This window comes from Medicago sativa, chromosome 2 (genome assembly GCF_051527215.1).
Source record: "Medicago sativa cultivar Bolivia chromosome 2, Bolivia_mono, whole genome shotgun sequence".
In the NCBI taxonomy this organism is placed as follows: Eukaryota; Viridiplantae; Streptophyta; class Magnoliopsida; order Fabales; family Fabaceae; genus Medicago; species Medicago sativa.
The window spans coordinates 63,127,243-63,152,546 of NC_140750.1; the positions used below are offsets into that span (position 1 = coordinate 63,127,243).

General features: G+C 32.7%; 1 protein-coding gene, 3 long non-coding RNA genes and 1 pseudogene across 4 annotated transcripts; 2 read left to right on the forward strand and 3 right to left on the reverse strand.

Moving 5' to 3' along the window:
• Positions 1 to 3,128: 3,128 nt before the first annotated feature.
• Positions 3,129 to 3,671, forward strand: LOC146949549 (cysteine proteinase inhibitor 5 pseudogene; annotated as a pseudogene).
• A 2,328-nt stretch (positions 3,672 to 5,999) lies between these two features.
• LOC146949550 (kinetochore protein NUF2 homolog) lies at positions 6,000 to 8,663 on the reverse strand. The gene is made up of 5 exons (XM_085741525.1): positions 7,811 to 8,663; positions 7,367 to 7,420; positions 6,792 to 6,906; positions 6,316 to 6,473; positions 6,000 to 6,096 (listed from the first exon to the last, which is right to left on the reverse strand). Exons 1-4 carry the CDS (start codon positions 7,856 to 7,858, stop codon positions 6,433 to 6,435), a joined length of 258 nt encoding a protein of 85 aa, XP_085597651.1. The 5' UTR covers positions 7,859 to 8,663; the 3' UTR covers positions 6,000 to 6,096; positions 6,316 to 6,432.
• A 684-nt stretch (positions 8,664 to 9,347) lies between these two features.
• On the reverse strand, positions 9,348 to 11,104 carry LOC146949551 (uncharacterized). Its single transcript, XR_015027312.1, has 2 exons — positions 10,902 to 11,104; positions 9,348 to 9,868 (listed from the first exon to the last, which is right to left on the reverse strand). It is a non-coding gene; the product is annotated as an uncharacterized LOC146949551 (long non-coding RNA).
• A 407-nt stretch (positions 11,105 to 11,511) lies between these two features.
• On the reverse strand, positions 11,512 to 13,543 carry LOC146949552 (uncharacterized). Its single transcript, XR_015025423.1, has 3 exons — positions 13,236 to 13,543; positions 12,094 to 12,330; positions 11,512 to 11,971 (listed from the first exon to the last, which is right to left on the reverse strand). It is a non-coding gene; the product is annotated as an uncharacterized LOC146949552 (long non-coding RNA).
• A 5,995-nt stretch (positions 13,544 to 19,538) lies between these two features.
• Positions 19,539 to 21,548, forward strand: LOC146949553 (uncharacterized). Its single transcript, XR_015027315.1, has 2 exons — positions 19,539 to 21,075; positions 21,164 to 21,548. It is a non-coding gene; the product is annotated as an uncharacterized LOC146949553 (long non-coding RNA).
• The last annotated feature ends 3,756 nt before the right edge of the window (positions 21,549 to 25,304 follow it).

Genomic DNA, 25,304 nt, shown 5'->3' on the forward strand with positions numbered 1-25,304 from the left:
AAACCTAATTTTACACTTTTTCTAATTTCTACCCGACCAAGAGACTCAATGTTTTAGTATTCTTCAAGGTGAATCCAATAATAAGAGAGTAACTCATTTATATTTGTAATTCCCTTTCAATTTATCAGTACTTTATTAAAATAATTTGTATTAAAAGACCCGGGAAAGAACTGTTTATGCGAACTGTTCTCCTTCGTGTGGAATAGAGAGGTAATTCAAGATGTGCATCAACAATGATATGTTTTTTGTTTGGAAGACATTGAGTCAATTAACCATCTTTTTATGCAATGAATTAAAGTGAGAGATGTCTTTGAATATGGTGTTTGTCTGTTGCAGCACGATTTTGATCAAGGAGAATTAGAAACGCACTTTCCAAAATTTAGATCTTCATTTATTGGAGCGAAATACAATTTTTTTATTCGGAAGATGGTGAATATTTTTGATGTGGTAGATTAAATAAAAAGGTTGTCCTAGTCTTGGTTTAGTAATATATATGGATTAGAGAAATAAGAATATAGTATTTTTAGACCGGCGGAATAATCAGCTTTCTTGTATTCAAAATGTATCATTGCCTTGCATTATATTTTCAAAATGTATTCCACAAATTAACTTTTGAATAGAGTACTTTGCATATAAAAATAAACTCATTGGGATGTGTTAAATGTAAAAGGTGCGAATAGATACTCCTTATCAAACATATTCGGTTCAGAACCGAGAATAGCCCATTAAAGGATCTATACATGAACAAATTATTCTTGGGGAGACCATTGTCTAATGGTGTCACTGCATCTTTTTTTACCTTAATTCCAAATTGTGACAACCCGCAAGATTTGAATGAATTCAGGCCAATTTGTTTGATTGGTTGTATCTATAAGATTGTGGCAAAGTTGTTGTCTTTGAGATTAAAATGTGTATTGGAAAGATTATTTCTGAATGTTGTAGTGCTTTTGTACTCGGCCGGCAAATACTAGATGGAATTCTTACTCTCAATGAAATTGTCGACTTTGCGAAAAGAAGTAAGCAGGAATGTTTGTTGTTTAAGGTTGATTTTGAAAAAAAGAGTATGATTGCGTTAATTGGAATTACTTGAGATATATACTACTGGGGATGGGGTTTGGCAATATGTGGATTTCTTGGATGGAAATTTGTATCTTCAATAGCTCCACGTCGGTATTAGTTAATGGACGTCCCACAAAAGATTTTTAGGTGAATAGAGGGTTACTACAGGGATATCCGCTGTCTCTTTTCTTATTTTTGATTGCTGCAAAAAGGATTTAATGGTTTGATGAGGAAGGTAGTGGAATCTAGTTCTTTTAATGGTTTTAGGGTAAATAACGACATCCAGTTTGAGATGCTGCAGTTTGCTGATGATACTATCATTATTGGTGAAGGATCTTAGGCCAATTTATGGGCATCAAATATATATTAAGAGGTTTCGAACTTGTATCTGGTCTTCGAGTAAATTTTCGTAAAAGCAAAGTTTATGGAATCCATGCAAGTCAAACATTTTTACAAGCGGCTTTAACTTTCTTAAGCTGGAATGTTGGTTTGCTTCCATTCAAATTCCTGTCTGCCCATAGGTGCTAATCCTAGAAGGTGTTCAACATGGAAACTAGTGATCAATGTTCCACAAATCGAGTGTTAACTTACCGAGTTTACCGAGTTTACATTTTTAGGTATCAAAATCGTGTCAACTCGGAGGTAAACTCGATTTCTGGTAAAATCGGAATGTTTGACGAGTTTTACTCGAGTTAACTCGGTCAAACTCGGTAAACTCAGGTAAAATTGGGTAAACTCGGGTAAACTCGAGTAAAATCGGAATGTAAGTCTAATTTTTTTTATAGTTTTATTAACAACATTAGGAACTTGTGAAACTTGCCTTTTTGGATGGTTAAGACTTAAGAGACTTATGATTTTGCAAGTTTATTTTGTATTTTGATGTTTAGTTGAACATAATGTTTTATTATGGTGGTTGAAAACCTTTATAATTTAGTCATATTTTGCACTATTGGACTATTTACAATATTATATTAGTTCACATATGTCATGTAAATAATAAATTTTATTTAATTTTAATTTTAGGTAAACTCGTACGAGTTCTCGAGTCGTGTTTACGAGTCGAGTTTACCTGGGTAACACGAGTTGAGATAAACTCTCGAGTTGTAAAACCTTGCTAGTTATAGAGAATTTAAAAAAGTGGTCATCGTCGTGGAAGAATCGTCATCTATCTGTTGGTTGGAGAGTTACTTTGTTAAATGCAACTCTTAGTAGTATTCCACTTTATTTCCTATCCTTCTACATATCTCCAAAGATTACACAAGATATTGTGAAAATTCAAAGGAATTTCTTGTGGGGTGGTGTGAAGGAAGAAAGAAAATTTCCATCGATAAAATGAGTCGATGTATGCAAAAGAAAGGAAGAGAGCAGATTGGATGTGAAATGTATTGAAAAGTTTAATGTGTCATTATTATGTAAATGGAAATGGCGTATTCTAAATAACCAAACACTATTTGGGCGAAAATGTTGGAATTTTAATATGGTGATTTAATAAAAAAAAATAATAATAGTGACATGCGATACAATACGTTGAAGGTTGGTTTCAAGATTTTTTTGTGAAGAATGTGGGATGCTCTCAATGGATAATGGTGACAAGTTGTTGTTTAAGAAACATAAATGGTACAATGATGTTTTGTTTTCTGCGCAATTTCTCACTTTGTTTGCCTAAGTTCGTGAGCATAATGCACGCATTGGGGACTATGCATGGTGTATGAGAGTTAAATTCCTGGGGATGGCATATAAAAGTTAGATGTTGAGCTGTTGTCTAGCAAAGATGAAGACAATACGTTGATGGAACTATTACCAGATTATGTATTTGATAGAAACGCGCACGACAAGTTTGTGCCGATTCTTGATCGATTGCGAGGCTTAAGTACAAAAGCATGCCTTTGAAGACATTTTTTTTTGCTGAATTTCACGAATGAAAACATTAATTAAATGTTGCGCATTAAACGGTTTAGTCGCGTACACACACAAAAAAAAAAAACTAAGATTAGACGGTTTATTCTTTCTAAATTATATTTCTCATTTCCTAAAAAATGGTTATATTTCTCGTATATATCCAAGCAGCCAAAATAAATTCACACCATTGTAATCTTTGAAGCTTGAAAAGATACGATACAATATTAGCATTATGAGATTCCAATATCTTGTAATTTTCCTCCTTGTTTTGTTGGCCTCTGCAGCCAGGAATCAAGCAATAGCAGGTGGTTATAGCCCCATCAAGAACCTCAATGATCCACACGTGATTGAAATCGCCAACTTTGCCGTGACCGAGTACGGCAAGCAACAAAGGATAAATAATCCAAAGTTGGACAAGATCATCAAGGGTGAATCACAAGCTGATGATGGGACCAACTACCGTCTCATCCTTTCTGTCATCATTGAATCTGTGTCCTACCCTAACCAAGCCATTGTGCATGAGAATCCATCGAGGAGCTTCAAGAAACTCATTTCCTTTGTACCTATTAATGCTTAAATTATTAGATGACGTTTATTATGTGATCTTGTAGCATCATTTTTATGGATGCATTATCATACAAATAAAATTTTATATTTTCTATATCATAATGAATAATGGATCTAATTCTATGATATGATCGTCTAATTTACTACGAGGATATGAGCAAACTTCCTTGTTATGATTTTCATGGAAAATTCAAATGATTGTTTGTACCTTAGTTTTAGCCTTTCAAAAGGGGAATTATTAATGTTCTTGAAACTGGAAAAAAATATATTTGATTGAACGAGAAAGAAAAAAAAGTGATCCAGATTCCCAATGTGTTAATGGCTTAACAATAGACTTGTGTTTTGTCAAAGCACATATTCACAATGTATTTTTTTTTAAGGAACAAATTCACAGTGTGTTGATGCGCCAGAGTCAATTTCCTTCGTCATCATAAACTTTTTATGGTTTTTTTAAGCTGTCAAAAACAATATATTAAAACCTCTCCGAGAAGCAGAAGGTGTGGTAGATCCTGCTCTGCTAAGGCCTGGGAGAATGGACAAGCAAATTCACTTGTCATATTGCAACTTTTCTGCTTTTAAGCAATTGGTTATTAACTACCTTTGCATTAATGAACATGAACTCTTTGAAAAGATTGAAGTGCTTCTAGGACAAGTTCAAGTTACTCCAGCTGAAATTGCAGAAGAGCTAACAAAGGATTGTGATGCTACAGAATGCCTACAAGACCTTGTCAAATTCCTCCAAGCAAAGAAAATCATCAAGGAAGAGGAAAAGAATGAAGAAAATATCAAAGAAGAAGGTGAACTAGGTAGAGAAAATATATAGGTCATGTTTGGTTCGGTACTATAAGTAGATACTCTCATCCATTGTTAGACATCTACTGAGACATTGGATTATCTTCACTTTGGTCTATTTTCATTTCAAACTGTTTGGAAGCTAAGTTACATGAAACTGAGTTATGTGAAAATACATCATGGCATGCTGTTCTTATATTGTAGTTTTTAATATTTTAGAACCTCAATTGCTGATGCTGCATTTCATGCTTCTCTAGGTCCTGTTGATTGGTGTGGCCACTGGAAACAGTGTGTTTGGTTTGTTCCAGGAAGTGGTATATCCATATTCAAAGGGGAAGAAATTCGTTTACATGCTACTCATAATGATACCAGTATCTCGTATAATCTAGATACACAATTGTCAACAACTGAGGATTTGCGTCATGGCTTAACAACTGGAGATTTTCAGCTTGTATTTCCACCAGAAAGGGCTGAAATCTATGGAGACAAAGGATGGAGGCTTTCAATGTTGAAAGCAGCGCAGTAGAAATTGTGGTAAACTATTCCTACCTCCACCTCATGACATAAGATATGATCTTTTTACTTGTATAAGAAACAAATTGTAAACAAAAACATTTTTTGTTCTTCATCTAAGTCTACCTATCCTATATGATTACAATAACTATTATTTTTTACAGTTGCAGGGAAGACGTCCCTCATTATGCTTGGTTGCAGATGATAGTGTGTTTTTACCTCTTCTTGTGGCAAAACTTTCAGAAGCATCACATGTAATATCATCTTTTCCGAGGCTGAAGGAAAATGGCCTCCAATATTTGCAAGCTGCTTCCCGTGCAAATAATATTTAACCTAATTGCATAGAAGTTGTTGAAAAAGGGGTGAAAAAGTTAACCATGCATGATACAAACCAGAAAAAGGTTGAACTTTACTAATTCCACTTGCTTGGTTTGGCTTTGCTTTGTATGCATATGAATATCAAGCCCTGTTAGAAATGTAGCATAGATAACTTCATCCATGACTATGAAGCATAAATGCAAAATGTAAATGAATGCGAGCCTATGAAGCATAAATGCAAAATGTAAATGACTGTACCCATGAACAGAGAGGCCTCGAAATTAAAAAATTGAACTGATTAATCATGCAAATCTAGTGTCACTTTGATATGTTTTAATGAAACATGTTTTATTGTCAAATGCTTTATCAGACTATTGCACATGAGCAAATTTGATTATGTTTCTTGCTGGTAATGAACCTGTGTAAATTAGATTATTGGATTTATTTCCTTAGGGTCATTGGTTTCATATTTATGTTTTCTATTTGCAATTATTTATTACTTTGGGTTTGTGATTTTAGTCTTTATTAAATTATCTTACCCTGGCGTAGAATAGAAATCACTTATTAATTCTGTTACATAAATGTTACTAATTTGTAGCCAATTTATAGGTAACAGTTTAAGTTGGAATTCAGGCAAATTCTGTTGCATACATGTTACTTAATAGTGAAGACTAAGTAGATCAATCACAAAAACAATGGATTCATTCTCAAACTGACATAGAGAAACTTTGAATTTCAGTTTTCATTTTCATTTTCCTCACAAGAGGTATGGCTGCAATATGAAGTTTTGAAGCCAAGTGCGATATTAGATCACACAGGCTTCCAAACAAAGATAGATAGATAGCCACGTACCTCTTCGACTATCTTTGTCCCTTTACTATCTAACTGATCCACTTTAGCTGTTGCAGATTATTTTTCCGAGGTAATTCTACCATTTACGGCATCCACCTGACGATTATAGACAAAATAACAATTTATTCTCTCATCAAATTTACATGCTTTATTAAGAAATAAAATTTAAGAAAGTGCCTGAAGAATGCTAGTTATGACTTCAAAAATAGTATGTATTCAGATAACAAGTAGTGTTTTCTTTATTTATGGATGTACTTAGTATAGTGTTTATAGTTTCCAATGGAGTTTTTCGATTACACTTAATAAAAGATATACCTTTGATAACACAGCCTCAACATTTCTATGTCTGGTTTCAATGTCACATCTCTTTGACTCCACCTCTGATTTTTTACTGTATAGGTATTTAGTTCCTTCCTCTGCCATGATACTACGTTATTTCTCCAACTGCTTTTTCAACCCTTCCATATGCTCAACTGAGGAGAGAAAATACAACATAAATATACAGTATAATATCCAAAGAACAATGATATATAGCATTGAAGATTTTTCATATAAGTCGTAAAATAACATGGCGTGTGTTCTACTTCAGTCAGCAAATAGATTTTCTATGAGACAAGGTATAATAATAAGAAGAAAAACAATAATAATGATAATAATAATAATTTGAAAAATATCAGGCCATAATACCAGGTAACTTGTGATTAGTTTTAATAAAAATACCATTTCTCGTGCTTACACGGCATTCATTTGGAAATGGAGTACCAACATTGCTTGCTTGCACAAGAACCTACCTTTACTTTGCCTTTCAACCAATTTGGCCTCAAGTGACTTCTCCAGTACTTCTTCATCACCAACTTTTGCTTTTAATGCTTTATGATCCTTTTCAATTGATTTAGCAGAATTGGCCTATAGGAAATGCTAAATAAATCAAGCAAGAGATTTTGCACAATAATTATCTTTGAAGGAAGAAAAAGCACACAGATCATAGTCAAACTCTCATATCTCTAAGGCATCATTCCCATCATGAACTCCATTCAAATCAAAACACACAGATTTTTTTTTTCCTTCTTGGATATAAAGGGCAAGGGCAACCCGGTGCACTGAAGCTCCCGCATACGCAGGGTCCGGGAAGGGGTCCCACCATTTGGTGTATTGTACGCAGCCTTACCCTGTTTCTACACAAGAGGCTGTTTCCAGAACTTGAACCCGTGACCTTACAGTCACATGACAACACCTTTACCAGTTGCGCCACGGTTACTCCTCTTGGATATACAGAGAAAAATTCATTACCAAAATTTCAACCATCATGGTAAATAAAGGGCCAGTGGAGCACGGGTCAAATAACTAGAAGACAGGTAATATATACCTGTTCTTGTATAGCCTGCACTTGCTTGTTTTGCCTTGACATTTTTTTGTATACCTGAAAAGGAGTTGATAAAGTGATCTATATTATCTAAAACAAAACATTACATTATGAATAGAAGTCATATACCCATGAGATACAGATAATTTTATTGTAATTTGCATTATGGAATGAGCAAATGGCTACAATATCAGTGCACTACTGCACTGCACAGTCATGTTTAACCAATATAAAGAATGTCGAAAATTGAATGACAATTATTATGCAAATTCTATAAAGCAGATTTTGTAAATACAAATCATCTTATTTATATTAATGGTATAATTAATTAGAAAACATTGATATCATACGATATTTAAAATATATATATATTGTTTTGAAACAGAATAAAAGTTCTATAAACACCATATTTTGGAATGGAGGGAGTACTATCCTGTGATCACATACCTTGGAAAAAACTTCGACGAGGGGAGTCTTCTCATGGAAATTGTGCATGGCTAATCTTTCAGAACTTCTTGCCACATCTCGAGCTAATTTCTTTTCCTCTAAAGCCCTCTTTATGCAAGACAAGGAAAGCAAATTTAAATAAGTAGAGGCAAAAAAACAAAATCATGTATCAACTCTACACGGCAAGAACATCTAAAATAAGCTTGCAGTTTCTGTTCATCCTAACAATAATAAAATCTGTATGGTTAAAATAAATGTGTCTCTCGAATACATGAACATTTTCTTCACTTTTTGGATTCCATATTCTCAAGGTGGCATCATCCGAAAGAGTACATATTATTCTCTCAAGGTACCAAGTAAACGGAAATTGAAGAATGTAAAAATATATAACATAGATAATAATAGATAAAGGAAGATTCAACACGATTAAAATATGAAGAGAAATTAGTAGCATCAGGGGTGAAATCACCACAGGTTACACTAAGATAAGGGAATTTTCATCAGCATTTTGCATCCAAGCGGTGGAATAGTCAGAACCTGCTAAGAGTATGTGTCTTTTTGGATGCCATTGCCATCTGAAACACATTGGACTAGTGAGACAGGAGTTGTAAGTATCCTGTAATACATCAGAAAAATGTTCAAAATCATATGGATTTATAAGGTTTCATCATGAATATCTCAAACCACTACAAGAAGGAATAGTACTGAATGCATGATCAGGACAACGATATCATCTATAGCTGAATTTGGCCATAAATCGAGTTCTATAACGCGCACGCCTCGTTGCAACGCCTTTATGAATGTGTTCTGTATATATGAAATAATGTGATAACAGAGCATCATGTCATGGTGTACCTGCCATAACACATCATTTCAATTTTTACACAAAATGAAAAGTAGGAAAATTTAGCGCATTTTAAATTTTCATTTTATGTATATCGGAGGTTCAAATCGCCATAATCATCATTATATTACGTCATTTTATAAATCCACCACAATTAACTGTACATAGCAAATGTAAATCTTGGATTATGAAAGACCATAACATTAATTTCAATTATGATGGGTGATGCTTATATTGGCCTCCTTAAAAGTCACGGTGATCATAAAAATCGATATATTCCTCTGCATTCTTTTCACAATGCCTGTTTTATTATGTGATGAAGTTCTATGGGCATCACTAAGAGTGGTTGACTCAAGGTTATTGCGTAAGGTCAGAAGATTTCATCCGATAATAATAATGTGGAAGGGTACTATATTGCTAATATTTCTCAAATCATGAAACTGATCAGGTTCATGTTCCTTGGAGTCACTTGTCTGAAATGCTCTTTGTTCAAGGAGGGGAGTGTCCACCATACAGAAATCCTTACACAAACCATTTCCTCTTCTAAAAATTGGCAACTCAAATCAATGCTATAAAGCAGGTTAGAAACCTGCACTTCAATAAGAACGAACAGGTTTGCCAAGATCATTGATCTTCAAGTGTAGTGATGTTGATGTTTGTTGATGAACGAACAGCTTTATATTTTGTCATTAGTTACACCACAACAAAGTTAATTTCTTATTGATAATTTAATTATCTTACAACTGAAATGACATTTTTTTTACGGTACAATTAATAATGAAATTTAAATACAGATTAATTTCCTCTTTTTTTTGACATATAATTAAAAATATAGAAAATAATTTGAAGAAAAAATACAAACTCGGCCCCCATAGTATGTCGAAATCTGATGAAAATGGGTGAAACACCGTATTCTTCCTTGCACTTTTCGACATGGTTTTTTTTTTTTTTTTGTTGAAAGGATCGGGTTGAAACATGCTATCTTTTTCTTTGTCTTTGGGCATCACCATTTCATTGCATGTCTAAATTATACAAAAGAAACATATTATTCTATAGGATGTTATCTTCTCAAGGATGTGGTTTCCAAAAGCAGCTTGATCAATTGCATTACAAATTAGATTATAACCGAATAACTTGGAGGATAATTGTATTGAGCTGCATAATCATACATGCTTTCCAGGTAGCTTTTCAGCTCAGATGATTGGGTCAAGAGACTGCAAGAAATGGAACACATCAATACATTTAATTTTATACGCTATCCTAATTATTCTTTTTTATAAAAAAAAAAAAAAAAATGGACAAAGCACATATTAAACACAAAATATATTAGAGTGAATTACTTTGAAATCACTTGAAACAACATCCATATATGCATTTGGTTGGATAAGGCCATCAATAAAACAAAACGAAATGGTACTGATTTGCCATAGTATCGATGCTGATGAGAAATTATTAAGAATATAGCAAATGTTAAACTTAAATAAAACATGTGAATGAGAAGTTGATGATATAAATAAAATCCATAGTAAAAAAATAACAGATATTTAGATTGTAACATATTTTGTCAAAATTGAACTTTTTAATCCTTTAAATATTTGATTTGCTACAAATTTTATCACAACTCAGATTTTTAGCCTTAAATTTATGATTATTTATCTCAAAAGTGATATTTCCTACACAAAATCAAAATTAAGACAAAATTATTAGAAATACAATTGATCATAGCATAGTTTTGATTGTACAGTTCATTAACATGTGTATAAACCAGTTCCCTATCAGATTGTAACTTACTTTTCATGTATTGAAGATTGCAAACTTTCCCTCTCTTTTCTTTGGTCCCTTGTATATTTTCTAATATCTCCCTTATATACTTTCCCTCTCTTTTCTACCAAGTGGAAGATCCGAGAGAAATTATCTACTACATCAAGGACTAAAATATATGTAATTGTCCTTTATTTATTTTTATTTTTTTTTCAAACTTGGTATCTGACCCAAGCACCGATTAATCCTAGGGTCCAGTCTTCATATTAATTCTCTCCATTAAGTTTCAGTTTAGTGTTGGTCAGCAAAATGCTGAAACAACATTTCACCTAAAGTATTAATTAAGGAGGACGTGAAAACTGAAATTTATCAAGGAAAAGATAGGGAATGAAATGTATGCAACAAAAAGAAGAGAAAAACATATAGCAAGTTAAGAAGAGAAAGCAAGAGCAAGTGATGAACAAAATGTAGAGATAGATTCACTACTTGTTTACCGATTCCACCCATGCCCAAGGTTGCAGCCTTGACGGTCATTGCACACCTTGCCTCCAACGGTGTTATGTTCTCCTTGTCGTGAGGCTCCTCCATACTTGAGAAAAAAAAGTTGAAGCAAAATAATTTGACCATGTGAGTCTCTCACATTGTGGCATATATCACATGGGTATATATGTGTAAGATTGGTGAGAGGGAGATAAATGATAGATCACTACACCATTTATCCTTTATAACAACAATCGAAAAATGTTGCCAGAACTATGAAAAGCGTCCCCTAAAGGTATAGGGGACGTTTTTCAGGGGTCTCCTATACGAGCGTAGCCTATAGTCTATGGGGACGTTTTTTCATGATCTATGGGCACACTTTTACAAAACGTCGCCTAATCCCTAGGAATAGGGGACGATTTTTTGGGGATTCTGAGGGGACGTTTTTAAATGTTACCATAGGTTGCTTCAATTAATAAACGTTGCCTTAAATGTGAATCTTTAAGAAAACCAAAAAACGTCCCCATAGCTTACAGACAACATTTTTAGAGTGTCCCCGTAAAATTTTAGAATTTTCCAATTATTTTAGAAATGTAACTATAGCTTAAAGGCAATATTAAAATTGTCAATTATAACTCAATTAAGATCGAATTTAGCAATACAACCACAAAAGATGTAATATAATAAAATAGTTCAAACATTAATTCAAGACATAATAGTAATCAAAATGTCAAACATTACTTGATAAGTTTAATGCTTAGAAGTATAAGCCTAGCAAAATAGCAAAACTATAGTTCGGACAAGTTTAGTGGTTGAACTACAATCCAAAATGTGGTTTAACTACCATCCAAAATAAAGCACCATCCAACTCGATCATTCAAGTTTATCTTGTAATTCATCACCCATATCGTCCACTTCAAATTCATCACCGATGTCATCCTCTTGAAATTCATCATCTAGGTCATCCTCTTGAAATTCATCATCTAGGTCATCCTCCTGAAATTCATCACTTAAGTTGTCATCAAGAAATTCGTCCTTTTGAACTTGCTTTTGCTGAGTTCCTTTTTTTGGTGTTTCTAAATTTTGTGAAAATTCATAAAAAAAATATTAGGAACAAATATATATGAAGGAAATCCAAAACATAGATGTTACATATGTAATTTTATAAAATCATAATCATGAGACAAGAAAAAATTACCTGTCTACAACTTCTACAATCCCTTGAGGCATTTCTCTATTGTTTCCCTGCAGCCTCTCATGCAACTTTTCAATTTTTTCTTGCTTAATTTGATGTTGAAACATCTTTTTCAACTCAACGCTTGATCTAGCTTGAAAAGGTAAATCAAATCCTTCAGCAGGACTTTGACTAGTAGGCCTATGCGAACCTCCAGCTTTCACACTTCTTACATTGTCCATTATGTCAACCAATGATGAACTACAATCATTAAAAAAAATTGATGAACTACAAAGGGGAAAAAATTACATAATTATACAATACAATCGATGTTAAAAAAGGAATCTTTTTTTTGAGTTGTCAAATCTATTAGGCAAAACAACCCGCACAAGACGTAACGGTTGCGCTGCTTGAAACAAAACAAAATTACAATGGGTTGGGCTACATATAAGTAGAAGCCACTAGGAAACAAATACAACACAAAAGGAACAAAATTACAATGGGTTGGGCTACATATAAGCAGAAGCCACTAGGAAACAAATACAACACAAAAGGAACAATGATGTTAGGCTAACTAAACCAAACAACACCAAGACCACAACAACCCAGTTTAAATGTTCAAAAAAAAGCTCCCAAAAATCAGTCCAGCTACCACTAACCCCACCACTTAAAAGACACTGTAAACACTACCTAATCAATACTAGAATCATCAGAATCATCAATGCATCCATATGTTCAAAGATGTTAATAAACTTCAGCTATATTACTTGTGAAAAAGGGTGCTGCTAGTCAATAGTATTTTACTTAAAATCATGAATGGACAAAACGATTATGTTGACCCATTTCAATTAAATCTTTTTTTTAAACCACAAACTGAACTCAACATAAACTAAACACATAATCCATGAAGATAATGAAATTAAACAGAACCGATTGAAAAAATATCAAATTTATGAATCAATGTCTATAAAGATTAAATTTTTCATAGTAAAAAATACAATAAAAAATTGAATAGAATGAAGTTAAAAGGTACCCATTGAAAAATTATCAAGATTTACAAATCAATCTTTGTAAAGACTAAATTTTTCATAATAAAAAGTACAATAAAAAACTGTTTTTTCATCAAGGAAACTAAAATAGAGGATGAAGAAGAGAGGAAAAATTACATGGATCTATTGTTGTTTGAGATGAGCGATTTGGGGGTTGAAGATTTGGGTGATTCTGCAAATCACTACAGAAGTTAAACGTACAGCTTGGTTGTTCGATTGAGGTCACAAGGGTTTTGGATTTGAAGGGATTTAGGCTATCGATTTGTGGTCACCATGGCTCTATTGATGAATTGAAGAACAATTGAAGGAATTTGAGATTAGAGGTCACGATTTGAAGGGGGTGTTTGGACCGATTTCATGGGATTTGGAGTTGTTACGATAACAAGGGTTGAATGAATTTGGGAAAGACAATGAAAGTATAAACTAATGATAATTATAATGATATATTATTATATTATATTATGTGTGCTAGCTAACCTTCTTTCTTTTAATTTTTTTAATAATGTTTGGTAGGTGCGTGTATTTGTTTTGTGGTAGTGGAGGGAAAATTGCCGCCCCCAAAATTTTGTGGCAAAACACTCTTTTTTTTTTCTTTTTTTCTTTTTTTTTTTTTTTAACTTTCACAAACATATTAGTTTTTTTTTTAAATAAGTATTATGAGTTTTTTAAAGTGTCAAATAAGTCCTTTAAGTTTTTTTAAGTTTTAAATATGTCATTTAAGTTGCTAATTTAATGCACGTATTTTAAAATAATTAAGTTTGAAAATGAGTCATTAAAAGGGTAATAAGGACCTATTTCAAATTTAAAAGGATTAACATATTGTTTTTGTAAAACTTAAAGGACCAAACAAGATATTTGGCCAAAATTTGATGTTGTTTGCCTTAAAACTAAAGTGACAATCTAAAATTGTTCCCTGAAGTATTTAAGGGGACAATTATCAATTATTGCCAATGAAATAGTAAAGTAACACTCCAAAAACGTCCCCAGAAGTACATTAGGGGACAGTTTTTAGGGGTTGCAAATTTTCGTTTAGCATCAATCATAAATCGTCCCCAAAACTACTTTTAGGGGACAATTTTTACACGTCCCCTAAAAAAGTGTTGCCAGAGACAATAAATGGTGTAGTGGATGAAGTTGAATATGATAGAGTTGAAAGAGATGATGGATGAGAAATAATTGAGAAAAGGAAATGAAGAAAAAACAATTTAAGGTCTTGTTTGTGAGTAAGGGAATGAGTAGTGTGCAGGGTTACAAGTTTGAGATGAAAGAAGTGGAATATATAAGTGAAATGTGTTAAGAGTCCCACGTCGGTTAGGAGTTGGCCTGACAATTTGTTTATAAGTGGGGGCAATCCTCACCTCATAAGCCGGTTTTGTGGGGTTGTGTTAGGCCCAACCACCATTTCTAATATGGTATCAGAGCCTCTTCACGATTTTGGGCCACCTGTTGTCAGGTTTCCGTTATCGGGCCACCCGTCATTTATGTTCACGCTTCAGATGTCTAATCCTGAGCATGAGGGGGTGTGTTAAGAGTCCCACATCGGTTAGGAGTTGGCCTGACAATTTGTTTATAAGTGGGGGCAATCCTCACCTCATAAGCCGGTTTTGTGGGGTTGTGTTAGGCCCAACCACGATTTCTAATAAAATGGATGGGTTGTGCTTAAATAACATTGAATGTCACCACCAAACAAAACAAGAAGAGTTAAAGGATGCACTGCTTACCAACAGATGATTGATCCAAGTGGTAAGGAATTTGAACCTTTTAAATATGTGATCAGGGTTCGATTCACATATAAAACAAATTGTTGAAAAGAGATGACATATATACTTTGTGCGCCCTACATATTTTTTAACCGAGATTGGTCATTATTAAATGAGACGGAAATTTCGTACTAATATTATGTGCAACAAAAAAAAATGCACTAGTTTATGCAGTAAACGTGACAACGCATGCCCCTCAAAAAATCAAACAACACAATAACTCCAAAGTACATGACATTTGCAATAGACCACATTCCATATCCATATGAAATCTCCACTTTCAATCACATCCATCCAACGGCCACAAGCTCATTCGAATCACAAAACAACATGAAGCAATACAAATGCTTAAGATCCTTTTTTTTTTTTTGTGGTGAAATGCTTAAGATAAATAACAACTACAAAATGGCTACTAAAATTTCTAAGTAACTTACTACTAAAAGATAAAGTAGAATTAAACTAATCTTCTACTATTATTCCATCATAATTTATTCTAAAATTAAATACAATGTGTTACTCTAAAACAACTAATAATCCGTAATTATAATCCATCAATACTCCTTATTTTAAGTATCCTATCAAGAAGGAGTCCTAATCTCCACCTCCTTTCGGTTTCAATCAGCCCTATTGGAAAATTAATCAAGTCTGGTACTAAAAAGAAAGAATGATATGTGTGACTTTTTCAGTATAAGACGTCCTATGGCTACTAGTACACCTTTGCCTTCTTTTTAATTTTCGATAAAGCATGACATAGATAAAACATGCCTCATGTATTGTTTATCTTTTTTGACAAAACATGCCTCATGTATAAAACAAACTTGATGTATTTGATTCAAATTTTTTACCAGATACATATCAATTTCATTTGATTTTTATTTTTCCTTATATTTAAGATGAAACTAGTGCATTGCTAAAAACTTATTAGTTTGTCCTTGTGAGCTTAACTTAGTTGGTATGAACAATATATAATATATGCAAGGACTAGGGTTCAAAATCTGGCCACCACACAAAAAAAATTATTAGCAAAATTTTGATCGCAAGGAGATATACGTGTATACATTTAAATGTTGAGCTCGAAGGATCAATTGCCAACAACTCCAAATGAGTAATATGTATGGGAAAGACTATGAGTTGGAACGATGGATTATCTCAATAATAATAATCAAACTAGCAAATTTTCTATGAAAAAAACTAATGATGATGATAAAAATAACAATAATAATAATTTTAATTTTGTCAAAAAATAATAATAATTTTAATGATGCTATTACATACCTTAATTATTTTTAGAAACCATAATTACGAAGAACAAAAATTCATAATTAATTTGTCCATCGTTTAAAAACTCTAAAATTTTGTTGTAGAGATTCTATAATGTTATTCATAATGCTATATATGAAACTTGGCACATCATTTCAATTTATTTAAATCAATGGATAGAATATCCACCAAACAGTACCAGTGAAGAAAAGGGTCATACTAACATGTGTCTTTAGAACACATATTGTTAAGAATTCCATAAATGATAAATATTTATTTCAAATCATTAATTTTCAATTTGACATAATTTCGTAAACAAAATTTATATTTAAGTTTCTTAAAATGTGTCTTAGGGGCACAAGTTAGCGTTTCTAAAAAAAATTGTTAAATATCATGTTCCACACTTTTATGCGATTATATTGTGGCCCGTCCTTGAAGGAAAGAATCATAAGAGTTTCATAATTTGCTCGTTCCGTTGTTTTCAATTGTTGTACCACCCCCGACCACCTGTTCAATAATTAAAAACACAAATATCAAGGAGCCTAACTATTCAATAATTAAAAACAAAGGATTGAAAAAGAAGTACTTGATCTTCAATGATTAAAAAAGAAGTTACAACATCAAGGGACAACATTAAAAAGTGGAAAGAATCTCTATGTTTTCCATTTCTAGAATAGAATTTGCCCATAACACTTTATCTTTGTTTCTTTGCATATTTTTGCTCTTTCAAAATCATACAGCTCACAAGTGTCCTCTCATATACGGCCACCTCCTGCATCATAATTATAATAAAATGTTTGGTGTACACCTATCCGAGTGTATGCACTTAAAAAGATTAAGAAATAAGAGAAAATAATGTGACATATGTTATAGATAAGTTATGTGATAGGAAGAGAAAGATAAAGATAAAGATAAAATAAGATGTAGAATATAATGGTTGGTATCCAAAGGAACTTAAATAGCCTATAGTGAGAGCCTCAGAGGAGAAAGAAAAAAATAGAACAAAGGAATCAAACACAAATGAAAGACGAAACAAAGCATCGTTAATTTCTGCCCAAAAATTTGAGTGGTGGATGAACGCATGACAAACGTGCATCAAACGGTCAATAGAGCAAATCAAATGTACATATTACTCCGGTCTCAAATATAAATAAAAAAAACGTTGAACAAAGTTAACGTATTGCATTAAAAAAAAAATTAATCAAATATATCTATTTTGTTTAACATTTTTTTGCTTATATTTAAAATCAAAATGGAGTATAGTATGGATTTGGATTTGAAAATGAGGTCATTAGTGAGTACTTACTTCCATGTATCCTAAAAATAGCTAAGCATTATTGTCTGAAACTGGAACAATAATGCAACCAAGCATATACTCCCCCATTACTATCAAATTTATACTCTCTCTCTCTCTGTTTCTTCTAGTATATGACACTTTTACAAATATTAAGAAATAAATTAATTTTGTATGGGAAAGAGAAACTATAAAAGATTTTATTTAATCATCCTTCATTAATAATACGAGAAAGAGAAGTTAAATACTCTTAGCAAAATTCTTATTTTCTGATGGAGGCTTTTGCATGACCAAGTTGGCAACAAGGAAGAATTTGTTCGATAGAGGCATACTGACGGCTCAACACCAACTCAGCTGCGTTTTCCGCAATTCAAACACAAAATCTGCCCAAACACTTATTTTTTCATGGATGGCTTGGCATGCGATTCGTTCAAGATTTGAACTTGTGCTCTCATTTCCTGCGACATAGTGGAAAATTAAAAGTGGTAAGAAAGATAGGAAAATCTCATTGTTGGTATGAATGGCCACAGTTTGGTGCATTTGGCTAGGCTGAGATCAAATTGTCTTTAAAGGAAACTCAATGAGGATATAAGTGGCATAATGTCACATATTAAAATGATTTAGTGGTTTCTTATCAAAAAAAAAAAAAAAAGACCATATCTTGTTTTTCATAACAACCAAATGACATCCAATAAATGTATGCAGGGTATATTTATGCTAACTGAATACAAATGACACATCAAATATAAGGGCTGAATTTTTACCATAGCCCAACGTTTGAATGTATCAAAAGTGCCGAATTTTAGAACCCACGGTAGGAAAAAACAATGCTTAAAATCATGCATCCTTACATTCCACCGAATATGTAAAGATAAAAATATGTATATATACAATAATTTATTTTGCCACACTCAATGCATAAATGAACACTTTTATCCATTCTCCAAAAATATACATGAATCATATTTATAAAAACCGTAAACATTTCCTTAGTCACTGAATAGTAGTTCCAAAATGACACAACAAATAATGGAAAATGATTCATGTACACCCTTTTTCTATACCACTTTGTGTACACCCCTTATGTGGCAGGGATATTTTAGATATTTCACAATTTTCTCTTCCATTGTCCTCTTCTCCTTTCTCTCTCTAAACCCACAACTTGTGGGTTTAGAGAGAGAAAGGCCACAACAGATCTCTCTCACCACCATCTGCAACGAAGAAAACGAGATCCAAACCTCTCTCACCACCATCACCGCCACACTCTAAAGCCGAAGAAAACGAGATCCAAACCTCTCAACGCACATATCCATCAGTTTCTCCCTCTTCACAAACCAGTATGATTTCTTCAGTTTAATTTTGCAGTGTTTCAATTAGAAAGAGATTCAATTAGTTAGAAACAATTTATTTTTCACGTAAAGTACTTATCGTAATTTCAAATTCCAGTTTTCGTTTTAGCTACTGCACTTCATAATTTAGTTCTGCAGAATACTTTTTCTATTAAATTCAATTCCAAGTTCCAGTTTTTATTAGTCCTTTTCATTCCAATTTAGTTTCTCTTGTCGTACTTTACGATTGCCGTGTTGCTGCACCTGCCTGCTTTAATTCATACCGTGAGTCCATAACTCCATATTGTGTGAGGATACTTAATTGAAATTCCATCGCTGCTGTTATATTCCAATTTGGTCAATTTGTTGCTGCGGCCCATTCCATTGTGTTGCTTTCTGCGCTAGCTGTTCCTTTCCATTCATATTCCATGCTTCTGCTACTGTTTGTGTATTAAGGTGCAATTGTGTTGCAGTTACGTGGCTGTTCTTTTCCTTTAAAGATTCCATCCATATACAGGTTCTATCTCTTTTAATTGTTATTTTTTTTTAAACATGAATTTATCAAAAATAGTTTTAGGTTATTATTTTATTATGTCTGAGTAGTTTACTTTGAGTCCGGAATGTGAGGATCGTCACACCAATGATACTCTACTAAATTGTATGTTATATAATTGAAACAAGAAGTGTATTTTTAGTCCGAAAATTTTGTTTCTCAAATTAAAAGCTTCACTACAAAAGTAGGAACATAGAGATATCGTTTACGAAAGTAGGAAATTCGGAAAATAATTTGTAAAAAAACAGCGAAAGCACTTTTTAAAGTACTTTAGAAAATTTATATTTTCAAAAAGAGATTTTAGAATTATAATCGTGCACGAGAAAGCTGACGGTTGTAAGTTTAAAATCCGGTAACGGACGTGCGAAAGCCGACGGTACCTTTAAATTGATTTTCTACTAAAAATTACTTTTTCCAAGTAAGAATTAATTATTTTTCAAAAAAAGGACTTCGAAGTTGTAATTCGTACCACGCGAAAGCGGGCAATTACAGGTTCGACTTTCTGGCACCGCATGCGCTAGAGTAAGCGGCGTCTTTAACTTAATTATTTCCCGCAAAGAAAATTATCTTGTTTTAATTATAAAACTACTACTTTGTGAGTATCGATGGTCGACGAGAACTACATTCCGGTCTCCTGTTATTATTATTAAATTAAATTCATTGTTTTATTTTATTACGCGCAAATTCCAAACAATTTTGATTTCGCCTTAGATAAACATAGTAATAGCGAAAAGCGGTACTTGTTAGATTGGTCTCTGTGGATACGATACTTTTTATACTAAAACCGACATAGTCGTGCACTTGCGGCCCTGTCATTCTTCAGGATTGAAAATCCTAATATTCTCAATTATGTTCTTGTTTGAGATTTACCTCATTGTCATTGTTTTTTCGTTTTCTGTGAGATTCATTTAGAATCAGTGTTTTTTCGTTTCCTTTGAGAACACAATTTGGGATTCACTGTTGTTTATATATGACTACACATGTTGATATGTGTTTGTGAGAAGATTGAATTGTAAATTTGTAATTTGATTTCTAATTTTGAAAGAATCACATTGGTGCAGAATCCCTTTGATTTCTAATAACTTCAATTTTGTTTGTGTTTGATTCTTCCATTTTTTTGATATTTCTTTTGTTGTTCGGTTAGTGCATGACAATCTTTGTGTGTCAATACCATGTCCCATTTTTAGTTTCAAATAGATGTATAATGTTTTTAAAATCATTGTAGCTATTGTCGGATTGCTTCATTTTAGCTCCTTGTCTATATGATATTTGCTACATATAGTTTTAGAGGCTCTTATTATGTTGATGCTCGCACTTGATGGGAATTGCATATGTGTTTGGGATGGTAATTTGTGTTGGTTAAGTGAATCTATTTTAAGTTAGTTTGTCTGAAACATGTTATACATAGAAGAACATTCATTTATCATTGTATTATTGTTAGTAAAAAATCATAAGTTTTCCCCAAATTATTTAGTCTGTCTTTGGTTGTTCCTCTAAATGATATCACGTAGAAAGTTAGTGTCCAACTCTTAATCAAAAGAATTGTGGTCACACTTTTATTAAAAAATGGTCAAGTGCTAAAAAATTGAAGAAAAAAATGTGGTTACGTCTTTATTAAAATATGGTTAAGTGCAGATAATTTTTTGTTAGTATGCCTATCATGTGGGGGCTGATCTTGGTGTTTTGGAAAGTGTTGTTGTATGTATGACACTGTTTTATGAGTTGTAGGTGTTAGTGATTTGATGATGCAAGGGATATCGATGTAAGTAATCTTTAACTAATTACGATTAATGTTTATGTAACTGTTCGTCTCTTATGTTTTTAATGCATAATCGATGTTTATTTTTTAGGCAAAGATAAGAAATCATGTGCTGCACAGATGGGCTGGTTGAAATTAACAAAGATTTGTCCGCTGCACATAAGAGCAATATTATGGAGTCGCCGTTCCGATATCTATTGAAAATGAAGACCCCCATAAAAATGAATGGAAATGTGTTGAGGGAATTATGGCCTAGTTGGGATGCAAGGAGCTTTGGTTTCTTAATTGCATAATTTTTCTGTTGTTAGGTTGATCCACTTAAAGACAACAAATTTTAAACGAAGGAAAAATTAATGACTACGCCATAGTGGCAAAATTGTGGTTACATTGTTCATTTCTTTAGTTATATGTAATTTTCTTGTGTAAACAATATCAATTTATCAGTGAGATATAAAATATTACTACCTTCCATGTTACTTAAGCTCTAAATTGGAGTAGTTTTCTTTTGTCATGTTGGTACGCTTATAGACAACCAATTTTGAAGCATGAAAAAAAATATGGTTACACCTTTAAAAAATAATGGTTATATTTTTGAAGTTTTTGGTTAACTAACTTTTCTTGTAAAAACAATATCATTTTTAGATAATTTATCACTTGTAGTATAAAAAAGGTGTCACCTTCCATGTTGCTTGGAGAAATCTCAAAAATTTTAAGGATTTTTCAAAAATTTGATAGAGTTGGAAAACAATCCTGAGCGTAGTTGTAACGAAAGAGCACCTGGGCGTGACCAAGCACGCGTTATTCTCACCCGTTACAACGACATTGCCTCCAATGACAGGTTTGCCAATGCTATGTTGTACATGGTAGAGGAGGTTGCTTCTAGCTGTGCTGAGGTCCTCAAGCAAATGCAGGAATTGGATGAAGAGAATTAATTAATTAATTCCTAGTTTATTTACTTTGGATTTCGGTTTCCTATTGTCTATTTGATTCAATCTTGATGATGGAGTGTTAACTCAACTGTCAGTTTAAATATATATATATATATATATATATATATATATATATATATATATATATATATATATATATGCTTATATATGTTATTGGACCATATGCTTAATTATATTGTTTATTGAGGATCATGTGTCTTGGAGTAGAAGATTAGTCTCAGTTCTGTTGTTGTGGTATAAGTACTATGTTTTTATATCAATGAATTAGCCTAAAACGATATTATTTACTCCTGGGAAAGATAACTAGCCAAATATATGATCTGTATGACCACATTTTTACACATGCGTGACCACTATTTTTTCATAAATTAGAACTTGTCCGTCCTTAAGCGTGATAAACTCGCCGATTGTAAAACAGGTTATTTATGGTTGGAAATGCTTTTAGTGCAGTGATCAAATGAGATCATGCGTTCGATTCTCCTAAAACGAGATTATTTACATCTGGGAAATATAAACTAGCCAAATATATGGTTTGTATGACCACATTTTTACATATGCGTGACCACTATTTTTTCATAAATTAGAACTTGTCCGTCCTTAGGCGTGATAAACTTGCCGATTGTAAAACAGGTTAATTATGGTTGGAAATGTTTTTAGTGCAGTGATCAAATGAGATCATGCGTTCGATTCGCCTAAAACGAGATTATTTACATCTGAGAAATATCAACTAGCCAAATATATGGTCTGTATGACCACATTTTTACATATGCGTGACCACTATTTTTTTGAAGCGTTAAAATTATCATGTTATTTTCTGAAGCGTTTACTCATTCTTTATCAAGGGACTAATCACTCACCACATGTGGGTAAACGCTTCAGAAAATCATCTCTTTCTCACTCACCACATGTGTACCTTAAGTATATTCATTTAACTGAATCACAAAAGTTTCATAATTTGCTCGTTCGGTTGTTTTCAATTGTTGTACCACCCCCGACCACCTGTTCAATAATTAAAAACACAAATATCAAGGAGCCTAACTATTCAATAATTAAAAACAAAGGATTGAAAAAGAAGTACTTGATCTTCAATGATTAAAAAAGAAGTTACAACATCAAGGGACAACATTAAAAAGTGGAAAGAATCTCTATGTTTTCCATTTCTAGAATAGAATTTGCCCATAACACTTTATCTTTGTTTCTTTGCATATTTTTGCTCTTTCAAAATCATACAGCTCACAAGTGTCCTCTCATATACGGCCACCTCCTGCATCATAATTATAATAAAATGTTTGGTGTACACCTATCCGAGTGTATGCACTTAAAAAGATTAAGAAATAAGAGAAAATAATGTGACATATGTTATAGATAAGTTATGTGATAGGAAGAGAAAGATAAAGATAAAGATAAAATAAGATGTAGAATATAATGGTTGGTATCCAAAGGAACTTAAATAGCCTATAGTGAGAGCCTCAGAGGAGAAAGAAAAAAATAGAACAAAGGAATCAAACACAAATGAAAGACGAAACAAAGCATCGTTAATTTCTGCCCAAAAATTTGAGTGGTGGATGAACGCATGACAAACGTGCATCAAACGGTCAATAGATCAAATCAAATGTACATATTACTCCGGTCTCAAATATAAATAAAAAAACGTTGAACAAAGTTAACGTATTGCATTAAAAAAAAAATTAATCAAATATATCTATTTTGTTTAACATTTTTTTGCTTATATTTAAAATCAAAATGGAGTATAGTATGGATTTGGATTTGAAAATGAGGTCATTAGTGAGTACTTACTTCCATGTATCCTAAAAATAGCTAAGCATTATTGTCTGAAACTGGAACAATAATGCAACCAAGCATATACTCCCCCATTACTATCAAATTTATACTCTCTCTCTCTCTGTTTCTTCTAGTATATGACACTTTTACAAATATTAAGAAATAAATTAATTTTGTATGGGAAAGAGAAACTATAAAAGATTTTATTTAATCATCCTTCATTAATAATACGAGAAAGAGAAGTTAAATACTCTTAGCAAAATTCTTATTTTCTGATGGAGGCTTTTGCATGACCAAGTTGGCAACAAGGAAGAATTTGTTCGATAGAGGCATACTGACGGCTCAACACCAACTCAGCTGCGTTTTCCGCAATTCAAACACAAAATCTGCCCAAACACTTATTTTTTCATGGATGGCTTGGCATGCGATTCGTTCAAGATTTGAACTTGTGCTCTCATTTCCTGCGACATAGTGGAAAATTAAAAGTGGTAAGAAAGATAGGAAAATCTCATTGTTGGTATGAATGGCCACAGTTTGGTGCATTTGGCTAGGCTGAGATCAAATTGTCTTTAAAGGAAACTCAATGAGGATATAAGTGGCATAATGTCACATATTAAAATGATTTAGTGGTTTCTTATCAAAAAAAAAAAAAAAAGACCATATCTTGTTTTTCATAACAACCAAATGACATCCAATAAATGTATGCAGGGTATATTTATGCTAACTGAATACAAATGACACATCAAATATAAGGGCTGAATTTTTACCATAGCCCAACGTTTGAATGTATCAAAAGTGCCGAATTTTAGAACCCACGGTAGGAAAAAACAATGCTTAAAATCATGCATCCTTACATTCCACCGAATATGTAAAGATAAAAATATGTATATATACAATAATTTATTTTGCCACACTCAATGCATAAATGAACACTTTTATCCATTCTCCAAAAATATACATGAATCATATTTATAAAAACCGTAAACATTTCCTTAGTCACTGAATAGTAGTTCCAAAATGACACAACAAATAATGGAAAATGATTCATGTACACCCTTTTTCTATACCACTTTGTGTACACCCCTTATGTGGCAGGGATATTTTAGATATTTCACAATTTTCTCTTCCATTGTCCTCTTCTCCTTTCTCTCTCTAAACCCACAACAGATCTCTCTCACCACCATCTGCAACGAAGAAAACGAGATCCAAACCTCTCTCACCACCATCACCGCCACACTCTAAAGCCGAAGAAAACGAGATCCAAACCTCTCAACGCACATATCCATCAGTTTCTCCCTCTTCACAAACCAGTATGATTTCTTCAGTTTAATTTTGCAGTGTTTCAATTAGAAAGAGATTCAATTAGTTAGAAACAATTTATTTTTCACGTAAAGTACTTATCGTAATTTCAAATTCCAGTTTTCGTTTTAGCTACTGCACTTCATAATTTAGTTCTGCAGAATACTTTTTCTATTAAATTCAATTCCAAGTTCCAGTTTT